The sequence below is a fragment of the Harpia harpyja genome, unplaced genomic scaffold, assembly GCF_026419915.1.
Source record: "Harpia harpyja isolate bHarHar1 unplaced genomic scaffold, bHarHar1 primary haplotype scaffold_47a, whole genome shotgun sequence".
NCBI lineage: Eukaryota > Metazoa > Chordata > Aves > Accipitriformes > Accipitridae > Harpia > Harpia harpyja.
In genome coordinates, this window is record NW_026293404.1 from 830001 (window position 1) to 852026 (window position 22026).

The window sequence follows — 22026 nt, forward strand, 5'->3', positions numbered from 1 at the left end:
CTTGGGCGGGCGCGGGGGTGTCTCCTGCCCGCTGGCTGCCCAGGGGGGGCTCCAAGCTGGAGCCGGGCCCGGCTGAGGGAAGGAGAAAAGGGACAGGGTGTCGCAGTCCTTACTTTGCACACAGACGCCCTGTTCAGAAAATACAGCGTCTGCGTGGCTCAGCGGTCCCTGCGGATTTTTATTATTTATAGCCATTTTTATAAATAGAGGACTTCACACCGCGGGTTCACACGGTGCTGTGCTTCCTGTAAACTGAACTGCTTTTATCCTGGCTACAGTCTGCAGGGAGCAAGTGCCCGCTGATAGATTAAAATGGAAATGAAAGCAAGCGATACGCTTGCGGTGGTGATCCTGCCACAAGGCATGCTGCTTATTGATCTGGGAAAACAATGCAGTGACTCTGTCAGACGACAAGGCTTTCAGTGCTATTTCTGTATGTGACACCCAAGGGATTTTTTCCCTCTGCACGCGTTTCTGTGCAGGCATGTGCGTGAAACATTGGTGTTTCTCTGTGCCGTAATGGGGACTGATGACAGCTGGGTAGGTGGGAACGTGTGCCGTCAGGGTTGCATTTTGAGAATAAAATAGGTTCCCATCCTTCCCCCTGCTCCCCAAACTGTGCGGGATCCAGACCTTCTCCCCCCACCCCCCTATGCGTAGCCTGGCTTTGTTCATTTTGCTGCCTCATACCGAGAATATAGCAAACAACTGAGATGTGTGCTGTGTGCTCCAGGCCAAAGACAGTTTTAAATGTTCCCAGTTTACTTCACGCAGCTGTGCAGCATGGTACATTTTGGAAGGCACACTGGAATGATGTATCAGAAGTTGCTGAAAACAAGGTGATACTGGTGGTGGTTTATTTTCAGTGCCTGGTTTGGGAAAGAATATACTCAAATATTCTAAGATACAGATCTAGTAGAGAAAAAGGAGTGCAAGGTAAGGAGCATCATGCTGCATTTATTGCTAAATGTCTGTTTTCATTTCATTTAAACTAGAAAGTAAACAAAGACTGTACCTGCAAAATAATTTGTTTCCCAGAGTGAGCATACAAGCACTGGGGAGCAGTTTGCAGGATCAGAACTTCAGCCTGCTCTGGGTGATAAACCCTCAGGAGAGGAAAGAGAAGCCCCACTTTTTTAAATACAGCTCTACTTATCTTAAGATTTCTTCGTGTTAGATTGTGTTGGCGGTTAGATTCTAAGCACGTGACTAAACTGTTAAAAAATCAAGATATTTAAGGATTATTTACTTTATTAAATCCTCTTAAAAGCAGTGCACTCTATTGCCCTGTGGATAGTAAAATGTCATGACCGGCATGAATGGCAATTGTCCTTTTCTTTTCTAGTACAGGGATGCATGTGTGAAGGCAAATCGAGGGTACAAATGGTGCCCCACAGCAAACCAACCTGTGAAAACCCAGACATCCACTGTTACAAACAGGAAAAAGCTATGGGCCTTTGCTTCGGACTCTGCAAAACATTTACCAAGCCCGAGGAAAATGACAAAAAAGTGACGAAATGCCACAGCGCAACTTCAGGATGGCAGGTGAGATTTCCATCCATGTTCCTCAAACGTAGCAGCCTCGTTTTGTATTCAGATGCGGTGTTGGAATTGAACTGCAAGACCAGTTTCCTTTACTGCACATGCTACTGTAGTGCAGATGCTTTTCGTGTCCCAAATTAAGTTGCCAAGACTCTAGTTAAACCCCTGCATAACGACCTAAAATTTTCCTAAGTGCATGACTCCTTTCAGGAGTCGAGTCCGGACATGTGACATATCGTAAGCCATAGCCCATTTGGGGTCCAGATTTGATTGATGTTTAGTTCAGGCTTATCTGCTATTAGAGATTTTCATTTTCTAGTCAAAAAGGGAAATGCTGATTGTGTGCATTCTTTTTCTCTTTCATAGAGTGTTGTACTATGTTTAGTAATTTGCTCTTTACAGAAATAATTTATGGTTGTCTATGAAGTTGGAGGTGTTAACATTCTTGTGGATGAATGTACCAGGGGAGCTAACTTCTTATATTTAAATCAAGAGAGGCGTAATGATAGCTTGGAGGGGTGGATTCTAACCATTTTAAACATAAAAAAAAAAAAAAAAATCCATCACGAATTGGATTGCCTGAACTGGTGAAAGGCAGATAATCTCAAACTGATATCCACAAATAGCAGAACTGTAGCAATCATGACCTTGAAATAGAAACATTAATGTTAAATACTGGTAGCTTAAGAGCCTAACAGTCAAGGTAGAAACTAATTTTTACCCCACCACCCTTTTTTCCCTTTTTTTTTCTTTTTTGCATTTTGACGTTTCTAATTTTATGAATGCTGATGTGTTTGAAACTTTGTCGTATCCTACCTAGTTTATGACAAGTGTGTGGCAGATAGGACTCTTCCGCTTAGAGAGATCGTGAGCTGGAGAGTGAGAAATGGTTTTATGGAACAAGTATAAAAGGAGAAGAAGGGATAAAAAGTCTTGTATGCCTTTTTGCCAGTTTAGTGGTATGAAAATTCCTGTAATGAAATTTCTTCTGGCTATGAAGGAACTGTGAAATGGGATCAAAATAAAGTGTTTTCTGCTACATCGTTATGATATACGGAAGACCAGTTCTAAAAATCTCAAGCCCCTTCATCCCATTCTGTTTTTGCTATCAGAGGAGTCACTTTTGTGCTCCTTCAGGTTTATTGACTTAACAGAGAGAACAAGGAGTAGATCTTGGTCTACCTGGCTGCTGTCCCCCACTGCTCCTGCCGGGATATCCAACTGTACAGCTTCTGAGTACAGAGAGATCTCGAATCAACACCTATCAAAGCAGAGGACAGAGAACTTAAGAGTTAATTAGAAACTGATCTAATCCATTGTTTTATCTATAGAGCCATTAATTTCTGAAAAAGGCCCTCTTTTGTGCTACATGTGATTTTTAAAATTTATTTATTTATTTATTTATTTATTTATTTTCTGCTGGCTGAGTCAGTGAGCATAGTAATTCACAGGGGTTTCACTCCAGTCCTCCTGCAAGCGAAAGCTGGCTGTCTCACGAGTATAACGATAGCCCATAAAATAGCGACAGCCTCTGACAGAGATGTTAGCAGCAGCATCTAAATCATGGCAAGTCTGCCGTGCCAAGTGGATTACTGTTTTGTCAACTATATACCAGTTTGTGGTAAATATGTGTTGTTGTTTTCCTCTCCCCTCAGCTTCATGTGATAGCTCAATTCAGCGCTGACCTTTCTAGCCAGTGCAGCATCTTTTAAAACCCAGGCTGCATGCTAACTGATGAACTAAAATGTAGCTGAGCAACTGTAGAAATGCCACTGACTGTCTCACATCTTCAAGGCAGACAGCTTCCTTTGGACAGGGATTATATGACTCCAGAACAATTCCAGGAAATCTGTTTACTCTTTGGTAGCTGTTAATCCTGTCTTGATTGCTTTTTACATACTAGATTTCATTTTGGAAAATGTAATATAGAGAGAGTAAGATCTTCCTTTCTTTTTCTGGAGTCCCCCACAGGCCATACTTCTCCTTTATTTTTGGCATTCCAACAGTAACCACCCCACGTTTTAAGTTTTGCATATTGACCTACCATTGTGTCAAGAACCTGAGGTGTGACACCAGCGTTGGGCTTCTGACCTGCAGACCCACTAGTCGTGTCCTTGCTCATCCAGCTGGGAAGTTGTAATGGAGCACGTTTTTCTCATGACATGGCTCACCTGCAAAGACAACTGCTGTTTGCAGGGGAACGTGACCATTGCAGCGCCTACCCTCACAGCTACAGAGCTAAGTGGGCGACATCTTTCCTGTACAAATGTGCAAGATTCCCAATACTTTCACATTTCTGCATCAGGAGAAAACCAGCTGGGCCAAAAAACTTTTTAGTGAAGTAAAGGGTGGAAAAAAGACACTTCCTAGCATAGCCAATATCCTGATAGAGATGCAATTTTTGTTTTTAGAAAGAAGCTTCTTTCTGCACCCAAGTGAAAGGTAGTTGAAACTGGTGCCTGCTGGCCTTCTTTCTGCTTAGTTCTTCTTCAGTTCTTTCTTTCCTCTGATTGAAAAACTGCAATGATGAACAAGCCAGCCTGCCGAGTTTCTAACCGGACCAATACTAACAAAGAATGTCATTCCCGAATAGTAAGATAGTTGTAAGCTTCATCAATAGTAAAAGCTGTTGCGAAAGCCATGAATCATCTCCCATTCTGCAAGTCAAATTCATGACTATTTTCTCACTACTGTCGATTTAACTGTAAATTGCTTTAAAATAGCACTTAAAAATTGTAATTTTTCATACCAGTAAGTTCTTGGTGCCGTGAGAGAAACGTCATGCTGAGAAGGCACTATAAACATATGGCAATGTTTGTGTACATTTTGTCTTGCCTTAGAATGGGAATTTTGTCTTCCCTTAGATGAAGTTATTTTGTAATTTGAAGCCATAGTGGAAGGATTTTTTGTTTTATTATGATCAGACATCTAAGTGGCAGCCCTCTGCTACAGCTGCAGAATAAGTATTCAAGTTGCTTTAGCACCAATTTAAACTTTCACTTGCCACTTAGCTGTCAATTTTTTCCTCCCTCTTCATTTTTATATTTAAATAAACAGTTTAAGTATTTGCTTACTTGGGGAGAAAACAGTGCTATTCTTGTCCTGTTGTGATAAGCTACGTATCTGAAGGGCAGCAAGCTGAGACCCCCAAGAAGATATTTAGAAGAGGGGGAAGAAGGGGGCCTACAAGAAAGCCGGAAAGGGACTTTTTACAAGGGCATGTAGTGATAGGACAAGGGGTAATAGCTTTAAACTGGAAGAGGGTAGATTTAGATTAGATAGAAGGAAGAAATTCTTCCCTCCGAGGGTGGTGAGGCACTGGAACAGGTTGCCCAGAGAAGCTGTAGATGCCCCCTTGTGGCAGTACATTCCCCCCCCCACCTCCCCCCCATCCTGCCAGCAGGAAACAAAACTTCTCCAGGAAGGGAGAAGGGGAAGGAAACCCTGGAGGCTGCAGGTTGAAATTTGAACTGGCCAATCGGGATGCGCCAGGTACACCGAGGTGACCCTTCTGGCCAATAGAATTAAATGACCACAGGTCAGATTCGACAGGGGTATAAACGGGGTCCCGCTGGAGGACATGTTGGCAGTCCTCCTCGGAGCAGCGGGTCTGCAGTCGGGGACTCCCCCTTGGGTCGGGGCACCGCCCGAGGTAACTCCTCGAGGGAGAGAGCCCTCAGCTTTTTGGTGAGTGAGACGCGCGTTTTGAGCCATCACTTTAAATCTTGGGGATTCCTAAGTCGGCCGTGTAGTATTAATTCTCTTTACATCATTGAGCCTGTGGTTTTATAAAATGTTACCGGACTTCTAACTAACTTTTGCTGAAGAATAAATCTGAGTTTTAACACCTGTTGGATTTGGTTAGTCGTGCATCCGTAACATTTTGGTGTAGTCGGCAGGATGGTGTTAATAGAGGAATTATTACGGAGGCACGGCTGCTGCCCTTTTCCCCCAGAGCTAGAATGGGCGAAGGAAAAGTGGTCCGACCCGGCACCGGTCGTGGAGAGAGTAGCATGGTAATATTACAGGGTTGTAGACTATTAAAAAACACTTACTTTTCATATTTGCTTTGCTGCTTATCTTATCACCTACTTCAGCTTTAATTCCTTCAAATTCATGATGGATTTTTATTTACACAGGTGCTGAAGTTGTATACATACTGTAGCTAGTACACAGACTTGACAGTATTTAAATACCATGATTTTAACACAGGTCACAAAACCAAGGTAACCATTTTATAAACTCAAGGTGGAGCTCTGCTAAAAGCCACTTAAGTAACAGGGGTTCTGTTTCCTAATTTTAACCTGTGAGGAAACCTAAGCCTTGCACTCTTTAAGTTTTGGGGGGTTTGGAGTGGAGAAGGAAGAATAAGACCTCTCAAACCCACTAAGGCAAATTTTCTAAGAGATGAATTGCACTTGAAGCAAGCTGGAAACCAGAGGTAATAAGGAAAAAAGTAAGTATATTGTCATAGTCATGCTTTCTCCACAAGTTTGGAATACTAGCAGTAGGGGGAATGCTAGAGAATGAAGACCTTACAAGATAGCTACATGCCTCTTTGGTCTTGTCACTAGGGTTTTAGGTGGATGCTTAAGATGATCAGAGCTCAGAACTGCTGTTTAAGCCAAGCAACTAATTTTAAAAGAATTCAGGGGTATCTGTTGTCCGCACAGCAAACTGGGACTTCAGCTGTCAATGCAGTTTGCAAGCTGCGCTATTCAGAGGGTGTTAATTCAAAACCTGGAAATACTAGAAGCAGGAAAACGGTGTTCCTAGTCTCCTCAAATTTACTCTACCATGACACTATCATGTTGTAGAAGATATTTTTTGTGGCCCTGCCCCCCCCCACCTTACATTTGGTTTTGTTGTTTGGTGTTTTTAAGCAGATCCCATGTGCATTAAAAAAAAAAAAAAAAGACTGAAGATTTTAAATTTCTCTTTGGAAGACAGTATTTTACAGTACATACAAAAATACTCTGGAAAAATGTACAACTTCATTTACAAAAACACCAAGTTATAAAGAAATTACAATAGACAGATAGCATAACATTTGTTTCATATGATCAGAATTTCTCCCCACCCCTCAAAAAACCCTAACGCACTTAACTGGGTAAGCAGTGTTATCAGTTCACAGAACTGGACCTTCAGACTACAAGTTTTCATGTAACCATGTAGAACAGCTTTCAGGGTTTATCTGAAACCAATTTCTGCATGCCAACTGCTTTCAAGACTGTACCTTGCAAGTGGGTAGCAGTGTCACAACAGCCTTGGCTATTGCAATGTTTAAGTTACATCTTCAGCTGTGTGTTCTGAGTTTAGCTTTACTACCCAGTGACAACAAAGAAACCCCTCAAGTCTCATGCTGCAGCAGTCTTAAGACAAAAATCAGATACAATGGCATGGGACATGTCTATCATCTCCATACCTTGGTAGCATCCTCTGCTGCAGTTTCTTCAATATTTAAATTATTTATGGGCCTCCGTGGGAGGCAATACTTGGGTAGTGCATGGCTGTGTTAGGCAGTGGAAAGCTACTAGCTGAGGAAGCTGAGCACCATTGTGATACATGCACAGGAGTGTATGTGCCCAACAGGAAAATAATTTAAGATAAGAATAATATATGCACATGCACTAGGAAAGCACAAATGAATACAAGCACGCTCATACACACTTGAAACCACAATGTGGTTGCAGTGACTAGTTAACCTGTTTACATACATTCTGAATCCAAGTCACAGGACAGGTTGGTTTTTGTGGCTTTTTCAAAAGCTGTTTCAGCTAGTGACAGGTAAGACTTTTAAAAAGACTAATAAGGATAACTCTTACAAGAATATATTTGGGAAATGAAGACTGAAATAAGTTAAACTAAAAAGCATATTTTTGTTTACATCAACAAATGCGTACAGTATTTATGTGAGGTAGTCTAGGCACTAGAACAGTCCATTCAGCTTTCCAGTTAGTCCACTGAGTAAAACCCCTTCAAAATTACATTGTCTGTAGATCTGCTGCTGACATCTTCTGGATTGCCACCATCTTTGAATGCTGAATCCTGGCCAGTTAACTAGAAGAACAGAATACACAGACTCAAAATAATTGCTATACCAAAATTACCTTCATATTTGAGTACAGCTTCCAGTCAACACTTTAAATGTATTAGTGGCCATTCTTAAAGCAACATTTAGACAAGACTACCATTACCGCACAGGAATCTCAAGCCTCGCAAAAAGTCTTACTACCTAAATCTGTACTTGAAAGGTTCAATAGTAGGTAACAGTTCTGCAAGTTGATTCTTTACAAGTGTTAAAATTGAGTTTTTTCTAGTTGTTCTTTGCCTCTGCCTCAAATCAAGCCACACGAACAGCTATTTAAGGAGAGTTACGTACAGCAATAAAACAAATCAAGCATTAACCTAAAGCTTCCACAAAAACAAGATTTAACAAGCAACTCCACACTCTGATTTCAGCAGTGGACAACCTATTGAGTAGGCTGCTGATTCCTAAAGCAGCAAAACTATCAATAGGCATTCAAAAATCATCTGCCAGAACAAGATTAGCTCATACTTTTACATTTATAAGATTCATATCCTCTTCATTTTGAGATAATTTTTTTTTTTAATTAAGAACTGCTTCCAAATAAGCCAGTTCATTCAGCAATTGGTCAGTGCAGTAATATATACAAGTACAGTAGTATTTAGAGACCCTGCCACCAGACCAGAAACAGTCAAGTGCCAGATCTTGGAAAAAAAAAAATTGTTTAATAGCTCTACAGTATATTCAAGACAATTTCTCACATCTACATCCTAGTAAAATTACCATTATGCTTAAATTTAGATTCCTGAATCCACTGGGGATGTATATATGCATTTCTTCTCAGTTACGTCATTCATTGTACATCAATAATTAATTCTACTTCAAACCCTCCCTGGCCTAGCCCTCCTTCCTTACCTTTTCTCTGTCTACTGGTTTTTGGGGGCATTCTTCTGATGTAGGTGAATGAGGTCCTTCAGTGGTCGGTGAATAAGGTCGTTTAGGTGCAGCATTCTTAGGATCTGTAATCAGAGTCCCACTTAATTCACGCTGTCCTTGGACAAAATGTGCTCTGAGTTGAGAAATTGTGTTATGTCCTGGAATGGTGCAACCAACTGGAGGTCCCAATGTTCTTATTGCAACTGTAGCCTCCACTTCTGCAGGAGACACCGAGCTTTTAGAGTTCAGCCATGAAATTAAAGACTGCATTCCACCCACTACTTCAATACATACTTGAATCAGTAACAGGAATGGAGAGTCCGTTAGACACTGATGGCACAACTACACGAGGTATCTTCTCTCTGTTGTTAGTACCATTAGATTTCTGATACACGGCATTTCTGTAAAAATCAGATGCTAGAGTTATAAAATGCTAGTTTGTAAATACTATACATTTCATTTCCAGAAAGTCCATGCAAGACAAGTGTCTATCTTAGGTCGTTGTCACAGCTCTACAAAACAACAAACTCCCAGGCAATCTAGCATGAGATCTTCATTTTGCTGAACTTCAGACCGCAGATTTAAACTTAAGCATTTTCTTCAGTGAGTCTCTATGTACTTGTACTGTTTTCCAGCTTAGTATATCCAGCACTCTGTAGCACTTTTCATGAATGTACCTCCTCTACCCATACAGGCATTCAATTTTATTTTTTTTAATGCTACTCCTACAGTACCAAACGGTCTGAACACAGCAAGCATTACACATTTGGTAGTCTTGGGCTATTACTCTCAAGATTTCATATTCCTCCTGTGCTGAAGTAGCTTGTAAACAGACTTCCCAGGAAGTGACAGACACTTTTACTGCCTGAGTTCTCATACTGCTGCACCAAGTCTAGCGTTTCTGTGATCAAGATCAGCACTTCATTAGAAAATAATACTGCTTGGCAGTAACCATACTTTTTGTTAGAAAGAACAGTTACCTACATATAAAACATTCTGGCTTCAAGTTACACACTAACCCAAGGGGATCTATATTCAAGACCAAATAATTTCTCTGGTATCAAGTTCTCCTTTCTTCCTACATGTGTTCATGTACATTAAATTAATTTTTTCAAGGATTTCTTTAACCTGTCTTCCCCCATGTGCCCAAAGGAGATGCCAGCTTTGTTCCTGAAGCCATTAGAGCCCTCCACGTGCTTATGAACAACATAGATTCAAACAAGAAATCCTGGACCTCATTCACATTGTGAGTCAGTTAAAAAGCAGCTTCTTCACAGTTTTAAGGGTATGGTGCTAAGCTTTCTCTCTCTGCTGTAGAAGTGTCCAATTTAGAAACCTTATGTAACGAAGAGGAATTATCTGGTGTTCTGGAGTCCACGTCTCTGCAACTGTCCAAACGGCTTCCATCTGAAGAAGTCCTTTTGCACTGAAGCCCATGAGCATTTTGACTAGTACATGGCATGCTTTGCTGAAACAACAACAACAAAATAATGACGTCTTCAAGTAATTATTAAAGCAAAAGAAAATATTGCCAGAAGAGCCAAATGTTTATTATACCTTTTTTCTTTTCTGTAACAAAAAATAGTGGAGATGCTTTCTCTTCACATGAGCTGCCTCAATCTTCATACCTTCCTTTAGCACATTGAGGTGGTTAGCCTGGCTGTAAACTAACAGGAAATTTAGTGTTGTAGCTTAGTGGGAATGTTTGCATTAGGTATTTGTCAAAGTTACATATGGTTTCTTTAGAAACAGCAAGCCTTTAAGTCTGTCCAGCCCAAACAAAGAACAAGAAGTTGCCTCAAGATGAACGTGACCTAAGATGCCCATTTCATATCCAGTACAGACCAGATACATAACAGCTATTTAAGTTCAAATATGCATTTATGTGCTCAGTTACAGCTGTGGTTTGCAAATCATGCAGCTCACATCTGAGCTGATTTTTAACCTGAAGGAGATAATACTCCTTAACCCTTAGTTTTCTGTTTGAAAATAGATCTAGACAACTTTCTGAATCAACCCAAATGTGCACAGCTGATGAGAGACCAGACACCTTACTCAAGATTCAGACTAATTTTTTTTTATTTGATATTTACAGCAGTGATTGTGGGTTTTTTCGTAACAGTTCTGTAATATCATATAACTTTCCAGTAATTTAGGTGTTAAAATTCTATCTGTCCAAGAAAGACTGGATTTTAGGGACATCTGACTTATCAGAACCACTACAATTTAAACCAGTTTTTCTTAACTGCCTGCAAACAACCTTTTATGCAACTTAAAAATGCTATACTAGCACAGCAGTTATTACAGAATTAAGTCAAATTTAGATAAGTTTAACAAGCCTATCGTGATCATAACTGGAAAGTCAGCTTACTAACATACAGAGTGGGAATCAAAGTAAGGACATGCAACAAAACCAAAAAGGCTTAGAAGTCTTTCTACAGGAGACCTAGAAGTGAAACAAAAGCACAAATATGAATATTCATGCTAATATGAACAGTTGCTTCAAAGTAAATTCAGTAATGTTTTTATGTAAAAGTGAGATAAAGTTCATTTAACAAAAGCCTTCCAAACAGTGAGCCTTTTACTCTTGAGCCCATCAACTTGAAGTTAATCTTTGCCCTCTCAAAATATTCTCTCAAAGTCAAGGCATATGATAAAAGCTTTCTTGCACATAAGTACTGGTCACTCCCACATTTGCCAAAGGATATCACACCTCTCAAGAAATACCTTTTCTGTTCAATCTCTCTGGATTCAAACCCTATATCTGAAACATAGTATAGGCTGTGTTTCACTAAACTAAGAGCACACAGCTATGCTAATAAAGTTTGTGCGTAGAAATACAGGATTTAACATTAGTTCTAGCCTCTTAGCAGTACATAAACCTTGTTGACATAATTTACATTTGCCACAACATTGAAACACAGCGCCACTGGATCTAACGTACAAGACAAGCATCAGTTCAGAGAAGAGTGCAAGTCTGAGAAAGTCACCCCACCTGGCCTGAAACTCAGACAAGAGTTTTGATGCCTTTTTACTGTGCTTTTCTCATATCCCAAAGCATGAGCTAAAAAGAAGGTCAGCTTTTACTGCATTTACTCATGTTGTCTGAGCAACACAACACACAGCTCACGCTGGTACCATGGAGAAATGTTTGTTTGCACTGATGAAGAGTTTAAAGGAGTCCACTGTTTAGAACTTTTTGTCCAAACACACTTGTCACTTCAGAAGAGTAACCTGATTTCCTTAGTTCGTCATTATGATAGCTAGGCATGAGCCTGACAGCACACATGCACTTCTGAAAGGCACAAGAGCAGTCAGCTTGGGAAGAAGTAAACAGATTGTGGAAAAGACCTATGCTTTCAAAGAACTCCTCACCCCCAAACCCCTTTATTCTAGCATTATCTAACAACACTTGCAATATTACTTTATTTCTACATCTATCAAAAGTAATAATGGAAGATGAACATGAAGCTTTACATGCAAGACTGCGTGTCGTTACAATGTGACCACTCACTGCTTTTCAAAGTTCTGGGATGGTATCATACACAAACTGTTATTTTGGAAAAAATACTCTCAAGAGGCACCAACAACTTATTTTAGAGTCTGATACAGTTAGCTCCCACTTTCAAAGTTCAGCAACTGACAGCTGGACATCTCCTGGCTTCACATCTGACTGTCCACCACATGAATCGCAGTTCCTTTCTGAGTGTTTACGATGATCTGCAGAGCTGTTATTTCACATGTGGTATATGGTATAGGACTGTAGTACACACTTTTGTTTCAAGATGGACTTACTTTGCCAAAGTGTCAAAATAGTATGTTTTTAAGGCTAATCTTCTATGTGTCATGCTCTATAGAAATATCTAATAGCTAATACCAGCACAATTCACTTTGTGAAGCAACTTGCACTAGAATAAAAAAATGAAACCCTACGAGACTAGAGCAAAATATAGGCTTACCTGTATCTTTGAACGACCATATAACGTACGTTAAATCAATGTTAACACTTTCTGCATTTTCCACTTTCCTAAATACGATTCCAAGAAACCACATTGACACATATCCACTCCTAAAAAGACAGATTCACAAATCTATCATTTATGCACAGATGCCAGTTATTTGGATGCTAGTATCTACTCTCAAGAAGGGATTAAGCAAAACAGTTTAGTTGTACGCAGCAGTTAAAGATTAGAGTCAGCCCATACTTAAGTTCTCCGAGAACTCCCCCCTGAAGTTCTCCCTTCTTTAAAAAGATCCCACATGGTCAGAACCTTGCCTGTCAGACCTCGTACCTACAAAACAGCAGGTACGTAGCTGAACATCTCTCACAGATAAGCTGAGGTGAATAAATATAAACAAGGTAGAATACATTGGCCAAACTGGCTTTCAGAAAAGTAATGAAACCCACTGTTTACAAGCTCTCGGTTGCCAGGGAAAGACTGTGGCTTTACATGTGCAATAGATATAAATTCATTCCTCTCCAAGTTTCCAACCAGCACACAAATTTTAGATTCGACAAGGCCAATCCTAATAAGAACAAGAGACATTTACTCATTTTAACCGTATCCAGCACAGTAGTTATATACCTTTTTACAATACAATGCTAATACAAAAATGCTAACCAGTCAGTAAGTAGTAAGTTTCATTCAGCTGAGCAGATACTAGATATTTATATCACACACACTGTAGTTTGAGATGTTTCCAGTGACATTTGAGCTTTAAAGTTTCCAAAGACAGAGGTACGTAAGTTTAACTTGTACTCTTAACAGGTCAGATACAACACCTCAACATATAGCCTATGATGAAAATATCAACAAGAAGCAGATTCCCAGCACCTCTGGCTGCATTTTGAAGTGCAGCAAAACTCCTTTTTACCCCAAAGATCAAGGAGAAGAACAGTTTAGAAAAGGCTCAAGCACAGCTGTTCAGTTACACCTGAGTAAAGATGCAATTCTTCCTGCAGATTTATCTGTGAAAAGAGTTTACCCTTTTCCAGCCAAACTGAAAAATATAGTTCCTTTAATAAACAACTTACCTAGTCAACGCAGTCTCATCAGAAACTTACCCAAGAAATGTATCATGACCACAAAGGCTCTTCATATAAATGAAGTACTGGCATTTTACCCTTTTACCTAAAACGCTGCTAGCTTTGAAAGCAGTCAGAGCTCTGCACGTTCTTCAAAAACATCTTATGTTGATGAACAACAGAGATGTGCCATCTATTCCCAAATCCATTCAAGAGTTGGTGAACTAAACTTGTTCTTACAGCAAACTGAAGCAAGTTTATCTTCTGCTTTTCATTTTCCCAGATGCAAAACTAAACCCCATTTGCTGCCATTTCTGTCACTGCAAAAACATCAACTTTTACTGGAGCCAGAACTTTCCTCATCTTTATTCTGAGATACAACAAGCTTTGTGCACTTAAAAACATTTCACAGTAAAAACTATTTGGCTCTAAGCCCTCTGCCCATAACTCCTTGTTGTACACCTAACTGCGACTAACATCAAGCTGTAGCTGATACGATTTTTAAGTGAACACATTAAAAAGTTCAGGTAAAAGATACTACCTATTAGAGCTATTTTTAAACATGAAATAAGATGTCTTTTAGAGGTAGCACAAGAATTAAATTATTTGCCTTAAAGCGCAAGCCAAACTTTGAAGTATAACCAAGGTGCCCTCAGAACAGGGTTCTACTACACGGAGCTATTTTGCTTGCTTACTTGAGCAAAGCAGGCAAAGTACTCATTTCTTAAGAGTGAGAACACCACACACATCACAGTACCTTAATTCCTCACCGTTTCCCCTTATTTCAAGATTCACAGTTAGTCAGCCCATTCACATAGGTTAAACAAGTTATTATTGGCATATATCCCTTGAGACATTGACAAATATCATGTCAGAAGCAGTCATTTTCTCTAACTACAATTGAAGTGGATCTCACATTACGTTTCACAAAGTAGATCAGCACTCCTGCAATTTACCTATTGACTACCAAGTGTGCTGAAATGATAATTTTCAGCACTAAACATAAGATGCCTGAGCACACTACTAGATTAAAACTTAGTAAATACTATTTATCAGCATTCAGATGCTCTGTGCAGACGGTCAGGTTTCACCCAGATTAAACAGCCTTGTTTCACTTCACTGGAGAAATGTAGGCTCTGGAATAGGCTGACTACGTAACCAGAGCAACTTAGCACCGAGTGCAAAGTAGTCTTAAATTAAATATTACATCCAGTAAAAAAGTTATGAAACCAAGTCTTCAAAGGCTCTACAACAGTGGTCTTCAAAGTGGGGCTGTGTGTGTCAATTATGTATTGAACCCACATTCGAAGCAAGACTTACCACTCTAAGTGATGCTCTTCAGTAGAGGCACTAGCAGTCAGCACAATATAATGTCTAGAAGAAAAGAAAAATTAATATCCTAGCTCAGGACTTTATATTCCTTCAAGTGAAACCAAAACTGCCTTAAATGTATTGAATATGTCTTCCGGACAAGACAGATTATATCCTGCATTCAGCACAGTATTAACTGAAGAAAAGCTGATTACATCCTTCTGAATTGCATTCTGCTACATTCTAAGTATCAGAGTTGATTTTTTTTAAATAAAAGCAGTGTCAGTGGCATAACACATACAGTTTTTCTATCTTCCCTATACTTATCCTTACCAAAATTCATATGACTACCTCCAGTTTCTGAAAAACAAACATCAATGCCATCTTCTATTTAGACTGCAAGCTAAAACTCACTATGCTAACCAGTAAGTAAATAATTTCAAGTTCAGATAACAGATTTCATACATACTTGTATTTCTGAAAGAAGTTCAGTGGTTCAAAGAGCTTTGACCAGTCTGATTTTCCTTGGAGAATCTCATTTGTAACCGCAGGACCTACAAGTAAGGTTCAAAACCTTATTACCATTTTTTTTTTGAGACTAGCAGAGCATGATATAAACTTTATCTTATAAAGGTTTTGAACAGTAATTGACAGATCAAAAAGCAGGAATTCCCTTGACACAACGCAGGTCTACTACAACAGTTCATTGTAAAACCGGTCCCTTATTGCCTGCAACAGGTATACTTCCCAGAGAACTCTTCTGCCTAAAAGGGCGGAACACCTTGCGGAATATAACCAATTCAGATAATGTGGTTTCATATAGCAAGAATTATATTTTTTATTCAGTTAATAAGCATGGAAAGAACTTCACCATGTTTGAGCTCCTCTACCATTACCGCTCACGTTGATGTAGATACGTTGTACGTAGAGTTCTGCTGTGGATAGGCTCGGGTGATGATAGGCATTACATGATATCGGTTTGACGGGTTCACCTATGGTGTTAAAACAATTGTGCTCAGCACCAGCAGCTTAGGTTAGAAGAAAGTTTAAAGGCTTCTGAATTCAATGTCTACATACCCTAGGGTCCCGTACTGGTAAATTAAGATTGCTCTCTTCATGTTGTTTCAGCAATACAGGTTTTGGCCACTCCCTATATAAGAAAAGCCAGTAACTAACTGTCCATTTAGAACTCTGTCATGTAATTCAGGGTAGGACTGAATGTTGTTGGTGTAAATCTTATACAAAGAACTACCTCAAAAAGTGTAACTACTTTCTGCAAATTAAAATAGTCATAAATAGCTCTTACCGTTTTGAAAAAAACAAGAACTTGTTAACCAGAGTAGAAGCCAAAGCGTTTGGATAGAGCTGACACGTTCTTGCTACTAGCACGGCCCAGAAAACCCCACCAAGAAATCCCAGCATATTGGAGTAAATGCCACATCCTACAATGGATACACTGTCGTTAGCCTGTAGTCTTTCAATACCCAAGTATATTCCTTCAAATTTTCTGTACCAACTTCACAATCTATAGAATACCTAGTACACTTCAGTCTCAAAGTCAGTTATTTTCGCAGTGCAACGAGGCCAAAATTGTTGGTCCTTATAGGGATGAGAAAAAGAATCGTTACCACACCACTTCCCAAAATACTGCTACTCTGAAATTTGCCTACACTGCTACAGCTACTGCTTCACTCCAACTTCCCTTAAGAAAAAGGTTCTGCCATTCTTCTAGCACTTGCTCTAGTCACATGTGCAAACGGTATTTTCTTATTCCTTATGTATCAAGCTTTTATACTTCACTTGGCATTTTTATCCTTTGTAGTCAGGTTCCTGATAAGCCATGCAGCGCCTTGTCTCATAGGCACTCCCCTCTTCTCCCCACTCTACCCCCATTAAAAAACACACAGAATCTACCCCATGGACAGGCCTTGAATCTAAACTAAAAAACAGTTTTTAAACTAAAACCTGTTATTTAAACAGCTATCCAAAGCTGAAGTACTTCTAATGCTATTATTTTTTCAGCATGAGGCGCCTCTGAAAAGTTTAGAGATCACAAACAATCACATTACTCACGTTTTGCCCCCAGTTTAATTGCACAGAGCGTGAGCCAGAAGTTCTCTTTATTTGGCACTAGGTGTAGTATTTCATCAGTAACTCTGCAACCTGTAAGAAAAAAAGTTGAAGTACAGAACTTCCTAGTAACAGGTACAAGTCGGTTTTATGCTATACGGGATCAATAGCTTACAGTTTATCCTTCAAGTCTATGAAAACAAGTTTGGATTACTTGCTTTGTACTACCTTAAAAATTAGAGATTACACATAACATTCAGTATCACGTCAGGTAACTGGTGCCCTCAACAGCTTTTTCATACTTCAGACTACAGCCAACAATTTTCAATAAGGTCCTTCTACAGGATTCCGAAAGCCAGGTTTCTTTTGACAGCCAGGAACAATTAAACCAGTCAGTGTTAAACAGTGAGCAAGTCAGGCTTCAAGTATTTAATTCTTTTTTTTTTTTTTTTAATGAACTACCACACATTCTTCTCTATCAAGTGCTCTACCTATTCATCTAAAGCAGTTTCTGTGGCAAACTGGAACAATGCACACACCCCAATCAAAGAAACATGAAACACAGGTCTATCTAAACACACAATTTGAAACATCTAAATTTAAGCTCACTTGCCGCCTCCTCAGATCTCAAGTATACAGGGGATCAGTTTCTGTGTCTTGTACAGAAACTTGGGTTGTGTAATGTGCATTCCATACCAATTTTAGTAACATTTTCTTTTTAAAGATGTGTAAATATGCTTACCATTTAAGCTCCGTATACATATTATATCCAAGCTTCTGAGATGTGAGTCATCTCTGAGATCAAGATTACCAGAAACAGTTGGCACAGACAGTCTTGCAAACACGAGATCAATCTTAAGAGGAAAAAAGTGCCAACCGTTAGAATGCCGCGCAGTTTGCAAACAGCACACTAGTGGGGGACAGTTAGTCAAGTCTAAAAAGAGTGGTTAACATTTGTATTTAGAATTATGTGACTATAGAAACATCTCCCAAGAGATTTATTGGCCAGAAGACTCAATAAAATTTCTAGAGGTTCCATATTTTATGTACAAAACCGTCATTGCATCACCCCTTTCTTTTTAAGCTAGAGAAAGGAAGAGGGTTTTTTAAGTTGAAAAAGATTACTCTAGACTTAGAATTTGAATTAAAAGGGAATTTAAAATTAATCATAGAATGAAGACATAAGTTCTATCACCTCAACTATACTTCAGCAAAGGAGAGAGCATTTTCTTTGTGCACTAAGCCCTTTTGATCCCGAAGTATCTGGTTTTTAGTACAGTCTGAGGCAAGAAAATTATTCTGTGAATGTCTGCACCAGATAAAAGCCACAAAAAGGTAATTGAATAAATGTCTTCATGATAGTGATACCAAGCAGTAACTTGCTGAGGTACTACAGCATGCAGGTCTTTATACATTGTATAAGAGGTATCCAAGATAGCAGGATTGCTGCAGCTGACAAACCTAGGCAGGAGTCAAATGAGTACTTTTACTTTCCATTTTCCAGATTGTTCGTCCCACAACCACTTCATTTTGGATTTGCAGCAAAACATTTAGTCTGCTCACATGATTCATACAGTGAACTACACTGTACACATCCCTCTGTAGATACCTAGCTTGTCAGAGCTAAGAAGAGTTAGCAAGGATACTGCCTCTGCTCCCACTCTGCACAATCCTAGAGATAAGTGCTATTCAAGCAGGCCACCCTGGTCTACAGCACAGGTTTAGAAAAAGACGTCCCTGACGCTCCCATGCCTGCCAGGCTTCCTAGGAGCTTATTTTCCTATAAGCTCCCATTCTACTGCAATGTCTTCTCCTGGGATAGGTTGTGGTCCAAAACAGCACAGTCGCAGGTCCCTGGAAAAGTTATCCTATTCCAAAGCAAGAAAAAAATTTACTCACTTAAAGAAAAAAAAAAATGAAATGCTTACCTCTATGCCATCAAACTCAAACTTGACAACTGGTACATATGCATCTTCAACTGCCTGTAAAGGAGAGGATAACTGTGTAAGAAAACATGTTTTGCTACTTTATGTTTCTCCTAAACTACGATCAAATGCAGAATTTACACTGCTAACTACTCAGTATAAAGACTGAGCTGCTTCCAAACCAAAAAAACTGTTAATAAGCTGCAAGCAGTATAGCACTAACACGGTACTAATACTAGCTTTAAGAAGTTATTTAGCCAAGAGATTCAGAGGCTGATCATGTATTGTAATGAACAAACAGTGCACAATGAGCCATCAGTATCAGACCTTGTAAGGTACTTACCTTGGTGGTGAGGAAGAAAAGCAAGAGATTTCCATAGCTATCTTACTACGGTTAACATCCAGAGAAATTTAGAAAATTCTGTCCACATTTGACAGCATGCACTCGCCTCCTGTATTTTTATTTTCTGCCATGCCTGAGATGCTATCGGCTACCTTATGGAACAGTTTTCAATTTTGCAGACCCCTTGTTAGAACTGTGCCACAGCCCGCTGAGTCTGTTTTCAGGTGACAGTCATCTAAATGAAGGCTCATTAGCTATGCATATGAAGTCTTTCAAAATGTCTGCACAAGGAAGACTAGGCTGAGAGAAACACTTCTCAGGAGTTTGGTTTTATACGCAAGGCACACAACATAGGCACCTGAGGGTGATTTTACAAGACAGTTTTGCATGTTCGCAGCACAGCTCCTATTAACTTTATGTAAAGCTGACTGTGTCTCTCTTCTACAAAGTCTCAGGCTGAGTAGCCAGAGAAGAACATGACCAGAGAAGAATGAATTAGAGGTCCTAAAGTACATCCAGAGGAACACCACGGCAAACGTACTGACAGAAACCTTTCCACATCACATTCAACTTAGTTCTCAGGCTGACCCTTCCTCTTCCTGCATGCAATTACCTTCTTGCCAAGCCCCTTACTACATCCAAGATTAAAGCAAGGCTCCTAGGGACAACCTTGCTTTTTGATACTATAGCTGACTCATTCCCAAACCATGGGTATGGGAGAAGTGAACCACAAAGATTCTTATGTGATGTACAGTCATTGGGGAAGGGAACCAAAAGCTTGACTTCAACATTTTCATGCTGCGTAAACAGTATTTTAGAAGGTGCTCAGAAACAATTCCATTGTTAATTTTGCTTTGTAAGACAATCACTACCAATATGAGTCTTTAACATGAATATTCTTATTGTAGGAGTTGCACAATCTATCAAGGAGAGAGCTTATTCACTCTTAGATTTTTTATTTCCTCTTGATGTTTTAGTTTTTCAAAGAACGACTGAAAGATCCGATCTTTCTACATGTCTAGGAGCAACACAAACAGCATCTATGTCAGCACCTGCAAAGAGATTCCATTTCTTCTGTTACTGTTGGAAGACACTTTCAAACATTAGAACTCTGACCAGGCAACACTGTTTATCATGGGGAGGAGCAATACAGCTGAAAAACTGTAAAGAAAACCATGTAACAGCAACACAGGATTCTGGCTGTGATGTGTGTTACTTCATGAAAAATTACTTGAAATAAAAACTGATGGTTGGTGGGAGCTGTGCATAGTAACATGTAGCTGGAGTAAGTTCAGAATACTTTAACCAGGGAATCAGAAAGCTATTTTAAACATTGGCATAAATAATACAGATTGTAATTCAAAAGCAGAGCACAAAAAAGAAATCTCCTAAGGGAAGATGCACAATGGCCTCTTTCATATGCACGGTATTTCTTTTTGTGGAGGTGAGGAAGGCTGAAAACCACAGAAGACAGCCAGGAAGAGCAGAAAATTCACTGCAGTAAATACACAAATTGCAAAGCATGTTCTAGCTTGACCTCACACATATTTTAAAACAAATACTTCAGAGTGTGCAGTGTCTATAGCATTGGTTTCTCTTTGTTGGCTCATATTCTACACTGGATTAGCAGAGGAGAGAAAAAAACCTACTTGAATATACAAAAATATTTTCTTATGACTAAAGATCACAGCTATTGCCATCTTCCATACCTGCCTCAACTCTGACCTCTAAACCACAGTGCCCTTCTTATGCCAGCAACTCAGCCATCTTTTCCAGACGCAGGAGCACGTCCCCACAATCCCCCGGAGACCTGCATCTCTATCAAAAGGCATTTGGAGCTAAAAGATGAATTGGCTGGCACGGGTCTCACCCTGTCCAGCAGCCCAGTGGCTCGGGCACTGGCTGCACTCAGTCCCTCCTCACTCAGATTTGCAGTTAGAGCCATGGCTCTCTCACCGACCAAGCGCAAGGCTGAGCTCGAGGTTGCAGGCATCCTGAGGACAGAATCTCCCTTTCACAGTGGGTGACCCACCTTCTGTCAACCCGGAGTCGTATTGGGACAATTAATGGGCCAGAGAGAGACAGAGAAAGGAGCTATGATGTGCCTGCTGGGAACTGGGCTTCAAACCCCCAATACAACAGTTCCTAAACTATACAAAGTGGAACAGCTTCCCTGGGAGCAGGCTCCCTGCAGCCCCTCAGCCTGCCCAGCCGCCTGCTACTAGGGCACTATTCGCCTTTGTGCTAAAGTCCATCCTCCAAAAGAGGCAAACAGATCTAAACAGAACTTTCTTTTCCCTTCACTGAACTAAAGAACAGGGATCTCCTTTTATTTTTTATTTCCTCCTATCTGAGGAAGGAGGTAAGTACCTAACTGCAGAAGATTTGTGCCCAAGACCCTGAACTGCCGGTGGCCTGTGCTGCCAGCCCAGAGGTGAGCAGTTGATTATTTAGGACAGATGGGATTCAGGCTTTCGCCTTTTACTTGCCCATTCCTCCTTTGTAACTTGCAGGCTTCTTTTTTGGATCTTTGATTTTCGCTGTGACGTCCAGGCGCTTGCTGCAGCCTGAGAGTCTTCTGGACAAAACGAGACGCATGTCTGGAGAGGCCACAGCCCAACCACTAACTGCCTACATCTCTACTAAGCAACATCGACAATAATTTTTTAGAAGGGGGTGGATCCAAACTAAAAAAATTGCACTATGCTCATAATTTTTACCTAACTTTTTAAGCATCTTTTGCTCCAAATATTTATATTCTGATTATAATCCAGTATTATTTCTCAGAAGTTATAGAGCACTTTTTTCACTTGAGTGCAATTTAGTTAGCTTATGTCCTAAAAAT

The 22026-nt window shown here is 39.9% G+C and overlaps 1 protein-coding gene across 1 annotated transcript; it reads right to left on the minus strand.

Moving 5' to 3' along the window:
* Positions 1 to 6455: 6455 nt before the first annotated feature.
* On the minus strand, positions 6456 to 21126 carry LOC128138465 (poly(A) polymerase gamma-like). The gene is given in 19 exon segments (XM_052779716.1): positions 6456 to 7602; positions 8486 to 8515; positions 8518 to 8724; positions 8801 to 8909; positions 9807 to 9974; positions 10064 to 10173; positions 12466 to 12572; positions 12911 to 13033; positions 14853 to 14906; positions 15313 to 15397; positions 15715 to 15835; positions 15921 to 15993; positions 16150 to 16285; positions 16917 to 17006; positions 17656 to 17767; positions 18842 to 18895; positions 20126 to 20180; positions 20182 to 20228; positions 21052 to 21126. Coding segments are annotated over 19 exon segments (1887 nt in total). The 3' UTR covers positions 6456 to 7471.
* Between the last annotated feature and the right edge of the window lie 900 nt (positions 21127 to 22026).